Source organism: Meriones unguiculatus, chromosome 17, assembly GCF_030254825.1.
Source record: "Meriones unguiculatus strain TT.TT164.6M chromosome 17, Bangor_MerUng_6.1, whole genome shotgun sequence".
Classification (NCBI taxonomy): domain Eukaryota; kingdom Metazoa; phylum Chordata; class Mammalia; order Rodentia; family Muridae; genus Meriones; species Meriones unguiculatus.
Window position 1 is genome coordinate 97,913,122 of NC_083364.1, and position 19,300 is coordinate 97,932,421.

General features: G+C 48.2%; 1 protein-coding gene across 1 annotated transcript in view; it reads left to right on the plus strand.

Annotated features, from left to right (window-relative positions):
- Pcp4 (Purkinje cell protein 4) overlaps window positions 1-19,300 on the plus strand; it is a 55,010-nt gene that overhangs the window by 9,594 nt on the left and 26,116 nt on the right. Inside the window, exon 2 of the mRNA XM_021654945.2 lies at window positions 15,474-15,525. Coding sequence (XP_021510620.1) covers window positions 15,474-15,525 — 52 coding nt within the window. The remainder of the gene's footprint in view (window positions 1-15,473; window positions 15,526-19,300) is intronic.

Genomic DNA, 19,300 nt, shown 5'->3' on the forward strand with positions numbered 1-19,300 from the left:
CATCCACAGGGAGAGTTTTTATGTAATCTGGGACTTCCTGTTTAGGGAATGGTCCCGCCATGTTACCTTTCACAGGCACACGCAGAGACTCATTATCCTGGAGATGCTAGATTTCTGTCAGGCTGCCAGCTAACTGACCACCACATACCCCAATGTCCAGAATGTCCTAAAACACATGGGATGTGTTCCTATTCTTATGAATGATACCAGAGCTCAATTGACTTCCATCACTTACAGAAAGTGAAGAGGGAAAACCTGGGTGATACACTGGAAGCAGGTCAAAGCGGGCAGCCAGCAGTAGGTTTCTTGGAATTTTATACATTGCTTTATTATCTGGAGTTTACACACAGTAATTGTGAGAAATGTGGTGAATTCAGACCAGTCTGCCCTTTATCTTTCAGGAGCACTGGTGTTGATGCCATATGCTTGCATTCTTTGAGCCTTAGGTTCCCAGGTGGCTTCCTGACCAGCCTTATTATTCTCTTCTCTTTAGAGTTCACCCTCAATGGACTCAGCTTCTATTTATAACTCAGTTCCCACATCTGCATTAGCCCTGTGAGCATCTCTAGCTAATACAAGACTATCCCTCAATTTTTTTTTTCTGGCAGCATTCTCTGCATTAGCAATGTAGACTATTTTGCCTCTTTGAAAAAAATTTCTTAAAATAGCTATAGCAATTTGTCAAACACCACCACCAAACACCTCCTCCTAGTTCGTGGCTGTTTTTCCCGCCATTGGAATTTAGTCTTTCCTATCTTCTAAACTGGCCTGTTACATTCCAGGGGCCACATTTTTAATAAATTCCCATGCCATCACTTCTCTGTTGAGTCTTGCAAAGAGTCAGTTCTGGGAGACATTCTCGTGTTTCTCCACAGTTGAAGTTTGGATGAAGACTTTGAGTTTTCACATGATGAAAAAAAAAAAAAAACCTAAAGATAAGCCTAACTTTACTTTAGAGCTGGGTAAGTGGCCGTGAGGGGGGCCCTGTTCTGGCTCACTGGGCCCCTTCAGAATAACAATAGGGAAATCAGACATGGGGTGTGCAGGGAGGTGGCCAGTGGATCCAGCAGAAAGGAGGTGATTTAAAAACATCAGCTGCCAAGCCACCCCTCCTCTTCTTTTTCTCCTGTGGCTCTTTTGAGGTGTCCCAGCTCAAGGCTGGGACAGCTAAGAGAGCTGGGATCAAGGCTGTGATATTTGTGAAAGATTTTTACAACCTCACTTGTTAGACATTAAGAATGTTAAGATGTGACAACAGAAGATTAGTCCTGAGTGAAAACAGAATAAAAAGGAAAGGTGAGGACACGCCACCCCTTGGTATGGAGGAGAGAAAAGTGCACTGTGGATAAAAAGGAGAGCACAGCCAGAGGCTGTGACATCTGGGAGAGTCCAGAGTGGACATGGCTAGCCTGGGCTGGGCCAGGATGCCAAGGGCACAAAGGGCAGGTAACCGACCTGGCTGGTTACACAGGGAAGAAAGGGCATCCCAGGCCCTGGGCTGCAGAGTGCGGGGTAGAGGGCTGGGAATGCCATGCCTGCTGGCAGGAAGAGGCTGAGGGATGCTGGGAGAACTTAAAGGCCAGGTCTGCTTTGGCCTGTTAAATAGGCTCCTCAGCCCTTTGTCCACCATTCCAAACTTAAGGAGACCCAATTTGGGCTCCATTTTCTGGTGTAGCCTGACACAGTTGCCTAAGTCACCTTACCTGTGGGCAGGTAAACACAGGAGTCTTGGTGGGCTTTTGATTAAGAAAAAGAAAGAATCTGTGCTGCTGAAATATGAGTCTGTCACCCTGGCTGTGTAGGCCTTACACACCTGGTCTGTTCCTTCCATGTGACCTGGGAGACTGAGTTGGTCCATGTCTCACCCTAGAAGCAGGCAGACGTGGTCTTCCAGGTCTGGAGAAGCATGTGCGCTGACTCTGAGAACCCAGTGTGTGATACTCAAAGGAGAAATTCACTTGTTCGGCATGCTCTTGCCTGACCTGAGAACTGTTTGAACAATGAGGTTATGACATTGATTAAAAACACTATGTGTGTGCGTGTGTGTGTGTGTGTGTATGGGTGCATGTGTGTCCATACATGCAAGTGTGTGTGATATGTGCATGCGTGTGTGTCCCTGTGAGTGTGCGTGTGTGTATGCATGTGTGTGTGTTCATGTGTATGCATGTGTGTGTATGGAGACCAGAAGACAGTTCTGGGTGTCATTCACATGATTCTGTATGCTTCCTCTGAGGCAGGGTTTCTCACTGAGCCCGAAGCCCGCTGACTCGGCAGGGCTGGCTGGGGGTGCTCTAGGAGTCCTTTCTCTCTCCCCAGCCCTACATACCCTGCCACACCTGCCTTCTCCATCTGCAAGGACATCAACTCCTGTCCTCACACTCCTATCACAAGCACTTTACCAGCTGAACCACGGCCACAGCCTCTGGCCTTCCTCTACTCTGAGTTTTATGTCTTGAGCTGGGATGGCTAATCTAGGATATACTTCCAAAAGTATACAGCCTTAATCTTCTGCCGTTTTGTGAAGCTATTTTCATTTAAGTAGGGAACAAATCTGGCAATTTCTTTAATACCAAAAAAGAAAGTCTCCTGCTTCGGAAGCCTGGCACCCCTCCCGAGAGGAGGCGTAGCCGGCACCACACAGGGCTGCACGGGCGGTCAGTGGAGATCAGGTTTGGCCCTGAGGAGTGGTGCTCATGTTGTTGATGAAGCGATGAGGTTCACTAGCCTCTAGGTCAGGAGTCACAGCCCAGCGCCCTGCTCCCTCAGGCCGAGGCCTGCACACCTGGCACTGCGCGGCCTCTGCCACAGACGTTTCCCTGTCAGCTTCTAGACAAGCTCATGAACTGCGCTTAGCCCGTCCTGTTTTCCAAAGCATCCCAGACATCTCCGTGTCTAACCTCGTGTGACGTCATCCGTTTCCACGGAGGGAAAGCTGGCTCCCAGGCTGCATGCCAAGGGACTGAGTTATCCATAGGTGCTAGGAGGTGCCTCCCATCAGGCCCTTCACCTAAGGCAAGGCTAGGGTCAAGGGCTGGACCTCCAAGCCGGCCCGCTCAATTCCATCACCCGCTGATGGCCGTAGCCTTAGGCGGCCTCCAAATCGTTTTCTGTAGAGCTTTCATCTGTCCACTGCTACGTCAGTGCTGTGCCCCACGGCCATTTGCCTGGCCGTGCCTGGCCGACTCGATCGCCCACAGGGAAACACAGTCATTTGCATCTGAAGACAGAACGTTGAACGTGAAATAGGAGAAATGAAAATGTGTTTGCCAGGCCTGGAGGGATTGTCCACTTGCTCGGCCTTCCATGGTTCTCCTGGGTAGCAATGGATTTGGCTGTGCCCTTTCTTCCGGCACACTTCTGTTTGCTCACTCGATGAAGAAGTGGAGTGGAGCAGTCAGTCCTGATTGTCTTAGCCACAGGAGGGTTGTTAGGGCCGGGTGTGAATCTGTCAGCAGCCTGGTTGGCGGGCACTCGGGGGCTGGAGTCTCCTGGCTGCGTGGACATTTTCAGTCAGGAATTATGATGGCTGATTTTGGCTCTCGACTCAGTGATGCTTAGAATCACTGTGGAAAGAGAACTTGTAGGTTAGCTAAGGTGGAGGGCCTCACTGTTGGTGCTCGTGGCACCCCCAAGGGCCGGGGTCTCTGAGTAAAGAGGAGAGAGTGACCCGAGCTCCAGGGCCCATCATTCTGTCCATGCTGACGGCTGTGGGAGCATGACCAGCTTCCTCACACCTCAGCCACCTTGAGGGGCAGGAATAGTGACTGACGCAGCAGTCTCTGGTATTCTTTGTCACCCGGCCCGGCACTTGCCAGGGCACACAGTTGATAGGATGGATGGTGGAAGAAGGAATGCTGATGCCACTGTGGCAGCAAAGATGCCCCCAGCCCCTGGCTTGCTTCTCTGATCTCAGTTGACCCCATGTGGGCTTTCACAGCCTTGGGTCTTTGGAATGTAAAGGAGGTCACACATGTACAGGAGAGACAGGCAGCCTTGATGCCCATCTTGATCACAGCCTGGCCTTCACTTAGTCCCTTGCCTGTGGGCTCTTCCCTCCTGTCACCTTTCCCAGGTCAACATCCTCAGAGGATCCAGCTGGACGGGCCTCATTCCTGTGATTGTATTCGTCTTGGCACTGACAGCTGTCTGCCCTCTTTCTTCCTCTTGCCTGCCGTCTGGTCAGCCGTAACTTCTCGGAGCAGGGAGAGAAAGCCAATCTATTCTGTCCTCTGCTGTGTGGGTGTAAACTGTCTTCTGCACGTCTGTGCCAATACATTTGTAAACTTTTGGATATCCGTGCCTCTGTCTTCTTTGTCACACAGAAGCTGTTGTGACAAGCATGCCAGTGACTTTTGTCATGGGTAATCTAAGGAATGACTCAAAAGCAGGCATTCAGTGGTGGAAATAGGTGGGAAGAGTGAGTTTCTTTGAATGCAGAAAGTGTGACATTACACAACCTTGGGGGTTTCGAGGAGGGCCAAAGGTGGACTAAGCCAACAGTTCATGTGGCTTTCATCCAGCCTCTGCTTGGGCCTGAGTCTGGGTTGAGTCCAACACATGTGTGATGGGGCCATTAAGATCTCCAAGTTTTCCACTCTCAACTGCATTCTGGCCATCTCCTTCCTGCATTGTCCCTTTCAAGGAAAAAATGCAATCTGTAATTTGTACCAAGATTACAAAGCATATCTGTGGCAGAATTAGGGGTTCAGGAAACCTTTGTTGGGACCAACAACTAAATGATTGACCCAAGGGAGAGGCTGCAGCTCGCAAATAGTTTTGGGTTCTCACAGTAGCTGTAGGGACATGCTGAATTTCATGCTTTTTCATTCTCCTTGAAGAAGCTGACAGGATAAAGAAACCATTTGCTGAGCTAACACACTTACCACCTTTCCGCTATGCACGGGATGGATGGTCACTCTCAGTCTTCCAGTGGCTAGGTAAATGTGTGTGTGTGTGTGTGTTTATTCATATTTGTATACATATATACACCAACATATAGTGATCTGTGTCTAATGGAGAAGAAACAGCTCCACTTCTTTAAAAGGCAGCATTCACCATTTCTATGTGCTGCCGCTCTTTCTAGGGAGTGGCTCCTACAGTGTGAGCGGTCACTGGAAGAGCTGCCTTCTCGTCCCCCATTGTGTGGACAAGCCAACTGTGGCCCGAGAAGTTCATTGTCCCTGCAGGGTCACAGCTGTAGGAGTGGCTCGGCTGGGGTGCCTGGGTTGTCTGTGGCCTCGTCTGTGTTTGAACAGCTTTGTGTGTCTCTGTGTGCTGTTTGTATTTTCTAAGGCAGGCCTTCAAAAGAATAACTTATATGTAGTAGCACCCTTTCCCTGTGTGGTCAGTGCATTTTGGCACATCTGCAGTCTTATCACTGAGGTAGTGACTGTTGCCTTCTCCTGAAAAGCCCCTTTGTGTCCTTGGAGTCACTTCCTGTCCTGCCCCATCGCCAGTGGCCTCTGGGTGAGGTGTGCTCCATCGTGGTGCCTAACAAAGCCCAGACAACCTTGGCGCTTGAATGAGTAAACTTAGGCAGCTGTTTTCTCCTGTGCTTAGATGCCTAAACTACTGACGTCTTGACCCCAGACATGGCATGCTTTCTGTATGTTTATACTTTGTATGAGTTTGTCAGATGGGCACTGTGAAGAGAGTAATGCTGAGCAGTAGAAAAGAGCAATTATATTCATGTATTGTACTAAAATTGAGTAAGCGTGTGCCCTGCCTGTCTCCATGTGGCTCTCCCTGCCTCTCTGTGTGTCTGTCTATCTCCCTCTGTCTCTGTGTGTCTCTGTCTTGAATCTCTGTGTTTCTGTGTGTATGTCTTTGTCTCTCCATATCTTTCTTTTTCTCTGCTTCTTGTCTCTTTGTCTGAATTTCTCTTGATTCTGTGTCTTTCCCTGCTCCTCTCTCTGTGTGTATGTCTTTCTCTCCCCGTGTCTCTCTCTCTGTCTGTGTGCATGTCTGTATTTATCGTTGGACTGCCTTGATTGACCGAGGGTTACTCAATCCTCACAAAGTAAAACTGTATGAAAGAGACTGTGCCTCAGTGGTTTTCAAGGACCAGTGGGAGGCAAGCCAGTCATGGTGCCACACAATCTGCAAACTCAGGAAGCAGAGACAGGAGGATGAGAAGTTCAAGGCCAGTCTTGACTACAAAGAAAGTTTGAAGCCAACCTGGGCTATACAAGACCATGTCTGTACCCCTCCCCCACCAAAGGAATAGTGGAGGTGTGGAAATTCGATGAATTTCAAGCATGACTAGGTTCCCTATGAACCAGCATGAAAGGCGGGGAAGAAGGGTTTCTGCTTCTTACTGATGGAATAACTGGTTTTGCTTTACTTCTAGTCATGAGCCCTTCTTCCTACCTCAAACTTTCGAAGAGTAGGATTATAGGTGGAGGCTTCCCCTTCACATTAAACCCCTTCACCTGTCCCTGCTCCAGAGCTCTGTGTAAGCATCTGGGGCTATCCAGAGAAGCCACATGGAATGGGCCTTTGGACTGGTACTAGTCTTGGCTGTGTGTGGATGACATCCTCTGTCTATGACTGTCGGTGCCCAAACTGTCCCTTCTCAATGCACAGCCACACTGGATAGATGCAGTTAGTTACCCAGTGAGGCCTTCACACTAAGGAGCTTCCGTTCTGAGGTAGACAGCACTGAGCACAAGGGGAACTTCACCCCACGTAACGGACCACCCAGAACCCGCCTTCTGTCTGTGTCTAGTGAAGAGGGCAGCTCATCACTGTGAGTCCCTGTCAGCTACATGGAGTAAACAAAACTGGTTTTATTGGTACAAAGATGGTGTGTGGTTGTGAGAGCTTGGGGCTGAGCTTGTCAGCATGGTCCAGACTCCTCACATGGTTAGGTCTGTGCAGTTAGAGAGTTCCACACAGAGGCCATTAACTCTTCTACATTGCAATGTCCACTTGTGACAAAATTATGTCTATATGATGTACATTATGTTTATAAAACAGATGGTGCATGTGCCTACAGAAGAGAAGATGGAAAGTCATCCTGAGACAGCCTGAGGACCTCACTGTGCTAGGGCTAAGTGGAGTTAGAAGTGACAGTTTTGCTTCCTTGAAACCAAAACCCAGGAAGTTCTGCATGGCCATTGCCACTTTCACAAGTAGAAAACAGTTTTCTCTGAAAGAAGATGGTCAGAATGAAGATATTTATTGGTGTGTGTGTATAGGAAAGTCCTAGTTTTTTAAAGTGTGTGTAGCTCTGAAAGTACTAATTAAAACTACACAACCAGGAGATAGAGTTCACCAGGAATTTCATTGCATAACTCAATAGCACCTGCAAATAAGGGTCTCTTTGAAGAATGTTTGCTGGAACCTTACACAAAGGTTGGGAATAGAACCCATGTTCCAGGCAAATTTCAACCTTCGAGTGTTTCCTAGTAAGAGTCGTGACACAGAGAAAGAATGGCAAAGGTGAGCATGCTTGCCTTCAACACCTCATCACTTTTTAAAAACCATTTTCAGCTAAAGTTTTTTTTTTTTTGACATTAATTTTTCCTCCTTTAGGGATTAAATTAGCAGAGCTCTTAATGCTCAATTTTTGGAATGTTACTAGAGGAATTAGGACTTAAAAATATCAGCAGCAAGAAATTAAAGCTATTCTTTTCTCATAAAATGTGGGCATAAAAGTCGATCCTGCTCTTCATGCAGACCCAGGGGCTTTGACCAGAAAGGTCTCTTTAATGACATGCTTTGATGTTCCCAAGGAGCCACTGACTAATGATCGCATCGGCCCCATGTGCTCATCAGCGACCTGCCGGCCGGCCCAGCTGTCATCGCCTTGGTTCTCAGCTCAGTCGCTGCAGGCTTTGCTTCCCGGGCCCTTTAGACTCTGAACATCTGAGAGCCTCCTGATCCGTCATCAATAAATGATGAAGTGTAATACGGCAGAAACATGCCTTTCTGTTTTCTCATAAACACGGTGATCAAAAGTGAGCAGGGAAGAGACTCGTAGAAGGGCTTGCTGCGGTAACTGGGGAGGCTTCCCGTTTGATTTTTTTCCTGTGTGGGGTTTTGATTCTGCAGAGGCTGCAGTAGCCAAAGCTCCATGGCCTCAGAGTGCAGCGATAACGGCATGCAGATTCGAGCTTCTCCCTCATTTATGACTCATCGGAGGGATGGCTCATGAAGCTGCCGCCACTGCAGAAGAGCTAGAGGCCCCAAAGCTGTCACAGTGTGATCGGCACAAGTGTGATCGGCAAGGCCCTGGGACCTTAAGGCAGACAGGAACACAGGGAAAAATCACAGTGAAGTGGTGGTACAAAGTGGCCTGGCTAGCAAGAGCATCCAAGCCATGGGGACAGTGGCATGGATGGTTGTTCTTCCCCTCCCTCCCTCCCTCCCTTCCTCCCTCTCTCCCTTCTTCTTTCCCTCCCTCCCTCCCTCCCTCCCTCCCTCCCTCCCTCCCTCCCTCCCTCCCTCCCTTCCCTTCCCTCCCTTCCTTCCTTCCTTCCTTCCTCCCTTTCTTTCTTTTCTTTTTCTTTTATCTTTTTTGTAGACGCCCTGCAAGTGCTTGGTAAACAGGGCCTCCAGAGACTGGAGACCAGGAAGGGAAGCAAAACTAAAGAGCACCTGGCAACAAGGACTCATATCATACTTTCTTTACAAGGGGAAGCCATCTACTGGATGGACCTGGATGTTGGCTCTTGGGGAGACACCATCACAGAGAAAAGCAGGACTCGAGGTTCAGGTCCCTGACACGTGGCCAGCAGGGCCAGCTATGACTGTCCTTCATTCCTGGGGGATGGGAACTGAGGCTGAAGTGCCTGGTTGGTGGATGGCCCTCTGCTTATAACCTGCTGTAGACAGCAGCCTCTGTGAATGAGGAGCCTATGCTCAGACCTCTGAGCTCAGCTGTCCTGGCTCAGAGCCCTGTTCACATGGTAGCTTAGCTCTCTTTAGCCTTTCCAGATTGTAAGCCAGTCATGGTGTGTGTGTGTGTGTGTGTGTGTGTGTGTGTGTGAGAGAGAGAGAGAGAGAGAGAGAAAGAGAGAGATGGTACACGTGTGTAGGTCAGAGGACAACTTTCAGAAGTTGGTTCTCCCCTTTCATCATGTGGGTGCTGGGTTCAAGGTCAGTCAGCAGGCCCGGCAGGCCTAATGCTACATGTTCCTTCTACCTCCCGCTCTCTCCTTTCTGAGGTGAGGTTTCATGCAGTTCAAGATCGCCTCTACCTCACTGTGTGGCCCTCCCAGCTCTGCCTACTGAGGTCTGACTCGTGGGAATCTTCAGACTTTCAGTACTGAACCAATCATTCCTCTAGGATGTGCCTGTCACGCTGGAGGTGGGTCTGTGCACACTCAGGTGACTTTTCAAGGGAGCCTTGTGTCTCAGGTTGCACATTAGCATGATTAACGACACTGCTTTTGCTAATTTGGCCTCTTGTGTGTCATACAAATGGAATACTGATGTTGCAGGCACCGGCAACAAGGCAGCAGATGGACGGTGACTTTAGGAGTCTAGACACCATGTAACAAAACTCAGGAGGCAACAGTATCGGTTCTTAAGCTGAGCTATGGCTCCCAGTGCAACCGCAGATGGAATAAGTTCCTAAACTGTTGGGATTACTGCCTTTCTTGAACCTTATCCTCCGGGAATTGTGGGGGCTTGTGTTGGCTTGGCCGCATGAAGCCTGAGACAGAAGGACAGAAGGACATTATCTCAGCTCTAGCCTTAAATTTGCAGGGCTCTTCTTGTGGCAACTCTTTGCTAGTCTGTGTTTAGAAAGAAACAGTGCATTAAAGTACCTGTCTTGATTACTGAATTTCTTGGTGTGCCTGTGCATTTTGTCACCGAGTAAAGCCCAGGCTCTTCATCTTACCTCAGGGGCTGGTCTATTAAGGAGGGTGGTTTTGGAGAAGCGTTCTCAGAGAAGAACAGGGCGACAGAGATGTTGTCAGGTTCATTCTGCCCAAGTGAAGCAGTGTCAGGATTTTCAAGAGATGTCATCAGAAGGTTTCTGAGTGCGTTAGTGAGGTCTCAGGCACTTTTCTTCTCAGTGTGGGGCTTTGCTGTCAATGAGTGTGCTCCTGTCTGTGGCTTAGAGGTGGGCAGACCTCTGTCAGTATTCATTATCAGCTCAGAGTTCATGGGCAAATAAACCCAGGGCCAACTCTTTCCTAGAAATTGGTATCATCTGTTCAAGCAGGGGACAGCTACTGTGAAACACTCATGGTTTTGCCACTAGGCCGGAACAGTTCACATGGTTAAGCTTCTGTGCTGAGTCACTTGCTCCTTGTGTGCCACTGCAGACCTTGCTTGTAAGGGCATCTGTGGCCACCGTTGTGTGGCTTGGGCTCACCATTTCCTGCTCACTCCAAACTCCTCTGTCTCCACCTCCCTGCCACTCGGGGCTTCACCATGAGCCCAGGCCCCACGGCAGGTGAGACTCTACAGCCCCCAGGTGTTGGGAATTGGGGCTCAGTGGCGAATCTTGACTCAGTGAGAGACAGAGCAGAGGTGCTGGGTGATGCCGCCCCTGCCCCTCAGTCTGCACATCTCTTGAAGGTCACCAGCACCTGACCATGGCTGCCTTCTGAAGCACCTGGCAGCAGGCGCCTCGTCCACTGCCTCCCACACCTTCCTTCAGTCTCAGGCTCACCTCTGCTAAAAGTGAAAACACGAACAGTGTTCGCCCAGGCTCTGCTTTATGGGAGACTAAGACACTCATGTCTTAGTTAAAACACGAACAGTGTTCGCCCAGGCTCTGCTTTATGGGAGACTAAGACACTCATGTCTTAGTTAAAACACGAACAGTGTTCGCCCAGGCTCTGCTTTATGGGAAGCCCAGACTAAGACACTCATGCACAGATGCGTGTTTCCCCATCCATCTTGGTGCAATGAGACTGTCCGGAAAAATTGCTTCAGAAGTTGTGTCTTTAGACTACTTTTCTTGCCTTTTAATGGATACTTGGAATATATTTAATTATGAAAAGAGTACAGGCCTCGTTGATACTCTCAATTGCTGTTTAGGTTCCTTTTAATTGAGGCTTCATTAAATTCTTAAATGTTCTATTTTTATTAGTGAGCATCAGTGGGGAAGAAAAACTTCATTTCTGAGTTGCTGGGGAAGCATCTACAGATGGCTAACCTAGAGCAGTGGTTCTGTCCAGGCCTCTCTGTCCTATTTCCTAACCAAATTCTTAGATACATCCCACTACCAACCTGGGCTGAGCAAAAGGGGGTTTTCATGTCATGCTTTTGAAGTTATGTGGGTATTTAGTACATTCTAATTTTAACTTAAAGTCCATATTAAAATTGGTGGCTCTGATTCTATTATAGTCTAAGGAGCCCATAACCTGGCTCTTTGTATGATAACAGCAAAGCTGAGTCCATCATCCCATCCCACAGAGGGTCCTGGGACTCTAGACAAGGTGACAGCAGGGACACGGCTTTAACATGCTTGAGGAGGGGGCTGTCACTAGATGATGATGGTAGCACTGCTGGCTTCTGTAGCGGGGAGGGTGCTGGCTTCAGATGGCAGAAGGAGGAGGCTGCCATTCTCGAAGACACTCTCCCTATGGAACAGGGTGCTCTGTCCATGGGCACAAAAAGCTCTGTGGGTTCCCAAATACGCATGTTTTATGAACGTGGACTTGTTATGATGGGATGGGGCAGGAGGTAGACAGCAGAGGACCCGAAGGAGAACACCTGGCCCAGTAGCTTGATAAAGAGCAGACGGCCAGGCCCAACAGCTTCTCCTGGGAGTAGAATGATCAAGTCCCACAGTGCTGTGATAGAAATGGGGGCTGAGTGCTGGCAGCCAAGGCACCATCCACCTTCAGAAGAGACAAAAAGCAAATCCTTATGCCTTGTCCTCTCCCTTGTTGGTGTCTACAGCTTTTGACTAATTCCCTGGAGCCACCTGAAAACTCAGAGTTAGGTTTCTGCTGATAGATTTCTGCTTGTGGAGGGACATGTCCCAAAGCTCTCAGATATACTAGTGCTTGGGTTCCTGGACTATCCTGAAAGTATATTTTTAATATCTGACTTTGATTGTGGTAATTTGGCAATCGAGGCAGTAAATTGTAGCTAGGCATATTTGCCTAGAGCGACCTTTCTCGCTTTCTGCATACACTAACATATTAAGTTATGTGGACATCTGAGCTGTATCACAGTGGTGGCATACATGGATGATACCATTGAACTATTTCTGCTTTCCTAGAAAAGAGCTCAAAATTCCTAAATCTTAACCAGGGTTTGTCTGTTCACTGTGTTTGTTTCCTCTAGCACTTGATGTAATTATAGTAGAATATATTCTTAACACTTTGTTCAGTGGGCAAGTGTAGTCTCAGGATGATAGTGTCACAGGAAGAGCTGGGAGAGGTAGAGAGAAGGGCCAGCTCTTCTCTTGCCTTGGGATAGAGCGATGATGGAATGAAAAGGCAGCCTTCTTCCCGAAGGTAAAAGCTTCTATCTCTTCATGAAAAATAAAAAATTTACTTTCTTCTCCTGTATGAGTGTTGTCTGCTCATCCGTTCACTCACCCACCTGCCCATCCACTTATCTGTCTGCCATCTATTCATTCACCCACTAAACATCTGTCCATCCATCATCCATCCGTCCATCCATCTATCCACCCATTCATTGATTACCTACCCATTGATCCATTGATCGAGCCATCCTTCATCAGTCCATCTACCCACTCATCCATTAATCTACCTATTAATTGACCCATCTACCCACTCTTCTGGCCACACAGCCATTTATTCCAGCATAGTTTAACTCTGGTACTTGTGCCATATACAAATTGAGAATATTCTCACAGCTCTCCTGCTCTTTAGCCCTGTGTTGCTAGTCTGGCCGCTTCTTCCTGTCATCCCAGTGTTCTCCATGCTTCCACCCTGTGGTGCTAAGGAGGCCACATTAGCTGTAAGACATGAATTCCCTTCCTTGGTCTCCCTAGCTGTGGTGGTGGCTCAGGAGAGATGTGACACACTCCTGCATGGTGGCCAAAAGCAGGACCTGAGAGCCTGGTCTTTGATTGGAATCCCGGCTTGGCACCCCTCAGATTCGTGGCCTTGTGCAGAGCTCTGCTCTGTGTCTTAGGATGCAAAGTAAGGCTGACAAAGCTGCTGCGAACTCGTACCTCACTAGAGACAGCGCCAGAGTTCAGAGTTGGTGGTGTCCTGACAGTCTGGCCTGGACCCTCTTCCCCTTAGTTCAGTGATACCTGTCGCCTCATACAGTAGGACAGTAAAGTGAACCTGTGTGAGGACAAGACTCTGGGGATATAGAAGCTCTGAACACTTTCCTCTGCAATCAGCCTTCCTTTGAAAATGTCAACAAGTCCTTTAAACAGGATACTTTCAATGACATACTTTTTTCTGTCAGGATCGCTTTCTGATCTGAGAGGGCATCTCTGAGAGCGTCTATCAGCTCCATTTGCCTCCATCACACAAGAGCTGACACAAAGCCCTGTCTTAGAAATCCTCAAAGAATGGCTCCTTTTCTTTCCTGTGCACATCTTATTGGTCTTCCTCAGGCTTCTACAGTGATCTTCTATGAGCCAGGTAGCCTTTGTGGTACCTGGAAGGTATTAGGATATGAGGCATTTTAAGATGAGCCGAGGCTGGCTTGCACCCATTTTGCACCTGTATTCCACTTCATTGTATTTATTCTCCCCTGAAAAATATCACTTTTCATTCTGCAGTTTCCCTGTTATCTTCATCCATGTATGAATTATTCAAGGAAGGGCTTAGATAGTGGGCTTGTTCATATCCAGGGCAATTGCTGCATCCCTAATTTGGGTAGTTCATTTCCACCAGAAGTCACACATTTACTATCTTTGTATGACAGAGGACCAGAGGTGGCATCAAATTAAGGACAGATGAGAAGAGATGGCCATTGGTAGCCATACATCTGTTCCAGGCAAGGGATGTGATATCTGGTTTAAATTAAGCTGGTTATGTTACAGGTGTAGGGGACAGATGCCATGGCAGAGGTAGTTGATGTCTGGCTGGGGAATCAAACACTGGTCAGTCTCACACTGTGGAAACTCAAAGTTCCAAATTAAATATGAAAAAGGGGCCAGCATTTTTGTGATCTTTCCTATTACCCTGCCCCTCCCCCTGTTCCTTCCAGGAGGTGCTGGCCTCACCTGTGGAGTACAGCGCCTCTGACTGGGTGGATATTTGCTTTCAGCATGATGAGGACGTAGGGTGAAGACACTGGCCGCCCCTGGAGGGGGCTGCCCTTTGCTGCACTCTCTCAGATTATCATTTGCTCAGGGAAGTGAGCATTCTGAGAGTATTTAAGTATACTGACATCCATATTTATCACTGACTCAGTTTGTTTATATGGATAGAACCTGGGTGATCCATATTCTGTGAGTCATCATTGGCTAACAACCTGGAAATCCCTCATGACAATGTTGAGCTGTGAAGGGCACGGATTCCCTCTTCTCCCAGGAGATAGTTGTAGACAGAGCCTTGGACCCTGAGGCTACCATCATTTCTTAGGGGCACTTGTGGTGGCTGTCCTTTGTCCTTTCTGAAGGCTGTCTGTCTTTCCAAGGCCCCTTTCCTGTGGCTACGCCACAGTGATAATTTCCACAGGGCGCCATTCTCTAGATGAGGAGCCCGGGTTCTTGGGACTCATTGGCTCTGTGACCTTGGACACCTACTTCCTATGGACAATTTCCTTATCCTGGAATTAGAGTCATTGTAATCTCTTTCTGTCTTTTTAGATTGATGCTTGTGATAATTGTCAATTTCGATCATAGATGACTCTGACAATTGCCAAACACTTGGGTTGACAAGATGTATCTTCCTCCATGGCTCAGAATAACTGCACAGGCCATAATAAACGTTGAAGAGACATGCTTTTTGTTTACATGTTGTTACATTTCACATATGTCTTGATGTCTCTCAAGGAATCTCCCAGACTGAATAAAATCTAACCTTAAAAGTTATTTCCTCATCCTGAATTTAATTAGGGATGACTAAAAAATTCATTGTAAACCTGCATAAAACCTTCAAGGAATGAAGAGTATATTAAAAAACAGCTCATCATAGACAGTGACTGAAGTGGATCAGCAATGGGCAGAGCAATCAACCCAAGATCCACTGAAGTTAACGTTTGCGTGCCCTGTGCCCGGCCTAGAACAGAGTGCTGAGGCCAGCCCCAGCAGCCCGAGGTTGGCGGAGCCTTGGCTACGTTTCCACTCTTTGGATGAGGTAGTACTTCATCAGCAACCCTGACTTTCCGAGACTCCTGAGCTCTGTTCAGCCAGCCCCGGACACTGAGGAGGGTGGTGGTGGGGCTTGAGCAGGCCCTTGCTGGGAGTCAGGGTTTGGTGGTCTCACCACCACTGTGCTTTAACTCTCTAAGCCATGGTAGCCTGCACTTAGTGTGATACGAGAGATATTTGAATTAACAGAAAAAAGGCAAAAGTAGTCCTGAATGATCTGATCATTTGTTTTTCTTTTCTTAAACATTTTTAGAGACAAAGTGCTGGAGCGACCAACGGGAAAGACAAGACCTCGGGAGATAATGGTAAGATGGCAGGAAAGGTCCTGCCACCTCCCCTCCCCCATCTCCATCCTCCTGGTGTGCGTAGCTGTGAACCATGCCTTCCAGGGCCTTCTACCCAACTCGACTTGCTATTTATGTCCGTGCTTTGGTTTAGAGTGGCTTTTAGCAACTCGCAGTGAACCCTGTGGTCCGGCTTTGCAAAGAAACACTGAACAGGCTAAATGAGTCTAAGAGCAGTTCCCTCCCAGAGGAGGGCGCCCATTTTGGGCAACATGTTAATTACAATGCAAAGGTTCTCTGCTTTCTTCATTAGGGTTGGTGAGAAGCCACTGGAGTTGTTGTGAGGCTAAAATGAGATCAAATGAGATGAGCGCTCTGAAAGCTGTGAAGCTCTCAGCTCCGGGAAGGAGAGCGGGAAGTGGGGTTCTGCCCTTCGGAGCACTCAGAGCCCAGTGCCTGCCTCAGAGGCAGTGCTGAGGCAGGGGTCTTGCTTTTACTGCTGAGAGTCACCCCAGATAACACCACAGCGAATGTGTGCCCCAATCTCTCCAGGCCCCACCACCATCTTCAGGGATAAGCTTCGTATTTTTATGGATGTTAAAGACTGGCATGGAAGATGTGGGTTGGGGCAGAGGACTCTGGGTAAGAGCAAGGCCCTTGACCCCCAGGTGCTGAGCATGGCAGTGTTGCTCTGAGGGTGACATGCTCTGCATGCTCTTAAATGTCCTGAATTATAGTGTGGTCCCCTTTTGCGGAGAGCCCCCATTGCCTCCGACTGGAAGCGGTGCTGGTGTCTACCAATCCGAGTGTGGGTAACAAACAGGACTGCAGCGGAGAATACTCCCCTGTGCGCCGTCTGGGTCGAGGTCAGAGCTGTGAGGTACACAATGAGTTATCAGAGTGGCCATGAGAAGGACACTGGGCCTTTCTTGACCTTAAGCATGCCCAGAACGTTTCTGTCTCCTGTGTAGGACTGGGAAGCATTTGGACCACTGTCAAGGAGGTCAGAAGGCAGAGGAGGGAGCAAGTGGAATTTAGAAGGGAGGAGGAGGGTTGGAGCTGTAAATGAGGAAGGCCCACCCCTCACTGAGGCTCCCACTGATTTCCTGGCTGTACAGTTATAGCCACCTGTCGACGGAAGTTTCTATCCACACCCTCTCACAGCCTTAGGACCATGGTTCTTACAGTCCAAAGACCCCAGAGCCCCCAAGTTGCTATATAAAAGTTCTCTGTATAAGTGCTTGTGGAAGAAGACCCCACAAACCTCTGGCATGTTAGCTTGTCACTGAATAGTAGTAAACATTCTACATCTTATCTCAAGAGATGTTTATCTATAAAAGCCTCCTATTTTCAAAGCATCAGGCGTACTTAGTGCGGAGAGAGCTGGTGTTTTATATCCTGCTACTGTCAGGCTGACAGAGACCAGCTGGGTTTCCTGTCTGCCTCTGCATTCGGTCTGTTGCAATGCCCCGTGATGTGCAGCTTCTGGAAAATTCCACCATGTACCTGAGAGAGAACAGGGTTTTAAAAAGGGAATAAAATGCTTTATGGTCCAACTACATCTTTTATAATATCTTTTATGAGCGTGTCCCCGGTCCACACTCTGAGCCTTCTGTTCCAGCATGAACTGGGTGCCTGAGCAGCCGGGAGCCTGAGGAGGAGGCATGGTGATGGGCGCATGAGCACCAGGTCTCCTGTGCTCACGCTGATGCTCACTGGTTTTCAGGGCTTGCTGGAAGGCCCTGGGCTGTGTGCTCACAGACATGATTGGCTCTTAGGAGAATGTACCTTTCTGTCACTCAAAAGCCGGAATTTCTGCCAGTTAAAAGTTGGTTCGCATCAGTGGACATGGAGTGAGCTTCTTTTGGAGGTATAAAAATTAATCAAATGAACAAATTCAAGATGCTGTGAATAAGGCTTTTCATTATATAAGCCTAGACATTAAAAAAATTGTTTCTAAGTGGCAAAAAATTAGAAATTATTTGATAATTATAAGATAATAGCACTGTTTAAATCCAAATTGTTATAAACAAGGTGTACCTTTACTGTGAGGAAAAATCTGCTTATATACACTTGGGTGTGACACATTGTTATATTAGTGAGCTGTTTGGAGGCTTTTATCTCTAAAAATAAGCAAAGACAAAGGCTACCAATAGCCCAGAAAGACTAAATGCTCGCATTTCCCTAAAGAATCAAAGTTACTTAATTTCTTATTCTCAAGTTCCTGGGTCTTGGAATTTCTATTTTAGCTTAACATTAAATCACATTAAAACTCAAGTTATTTTACCCCATCAGAGCAATTATCAAGTGAGGTCTAGCATGCTAATGCGTGTTTCCTGTTAATATCAAATGAAGCTGCCTACATGTGTGAAGGAGCCAGGACCCATGAGAAAGGAGAGCTGCAGCAGAGACAGAGAGAGCCTGGGAGAGCTGCTCAGCAGCCTCTGAAAGCAGCATTTCCCGGCTCTGCTGCGTGTGCGGGCAGCACGTTATTATTGGAAGGATGGGTTCAGTGAGGCCCTAGATGACATGTAAGACATGACAACTCTGGAAGTGATCTGTGGGTCTTGACACCACGTCATCACAAAACACAGGTAACAAAGAAGGGAACTGCAGCTCTGCTAGACGGCTGCTGGCTAGGCGTCAGCCTGCTGGGAGTCCCGTAGCTGCCATCCTTACACCTCTGACAGGAAATATGACACCTGTGCATTTCTTACTGTCTGGACCCCCCCCCCCCCCAAAGCCCTCCTCACTTTCCTGAGGTATCAGCCCAGGGAAGCCCAGTGTCCCTCCCCCAACATCCAGACTCTGTACAGTAGCAGATTTTAATTAATTCTTTTTAATTATCTCATGCTTGCTCGTGTGTGTGTGTGTGTGTGTGTGTGTGTTAGGGGCTGAGCACAGGAGCACAGGTGCCTGCAGAGGCTGAGGCCACAGATCTCCTGGAGCTGGAGTTACAGAATTTGTGATCCTCCTGGTGTGGGTGCTGGGGCTTGAACTCAGGCCCTCTGGAAGTGCTGTTAACCATTGGACTGCCTCAGCTACCCATGGCGGCGGCTGTGATTTCTTTGGTGTGTGCAAGTGCACATGCGTATGTGTGCATGTGTGGAGGAGGTGCTCCTTCACATTATTATTATTATATTGAGAGTCTCTCTCTGACCCTGGCGGCAGCTTCCTGATTTTGCCAGGTGGCCAGAGAGCTCTGAGAATCACCTGCTCCCCTTCCCCCAGGGCTCTGTATACAAGACTGTGCAAGCGAGCCTCATACTTCACATGGGTCCTGGGGACTGATGTCAGTCCCCCTCACGCTGGTGCAGGGAACGCTTTTCCAGTGGAGACATCCCTCGAGCAGGGCGTTAGAATGCAGGTGATCAGAGATGACCATGGCTCGACGGACAAGCTGTCTGCTGACTGGGCCCTGGGAAGCTCTGCTCCTGAAGTAATTTTCCATTTCAGTGAAACAATAGTTCATGGCCCCAGTGACAGACCTTTGCAGTCTAGACAGCAGAATTAAATTCACACATGCTCATAAATACAGATGCTGTCTGAATGCACACGGCTCATCACTAGTCACCTGTTTATTCTCGCAGAAAAATATCTCGCTTCGGGGTGTTTGATGTGTAACCTGCAATCGGTCACTTAGGGAGACTCGGGTTAAGTTTCTGTATTGACGAGAGGAAGTAGCTGGATGACAGAGGAGCAGCTGTGGGAGACCTCCCATCCGAAGGAGAGATTCATGAGTAATGACCCTTCTGAAAGGCTGTGCTGCTTGCCGAGCTAAATTGAGTTTCTACAA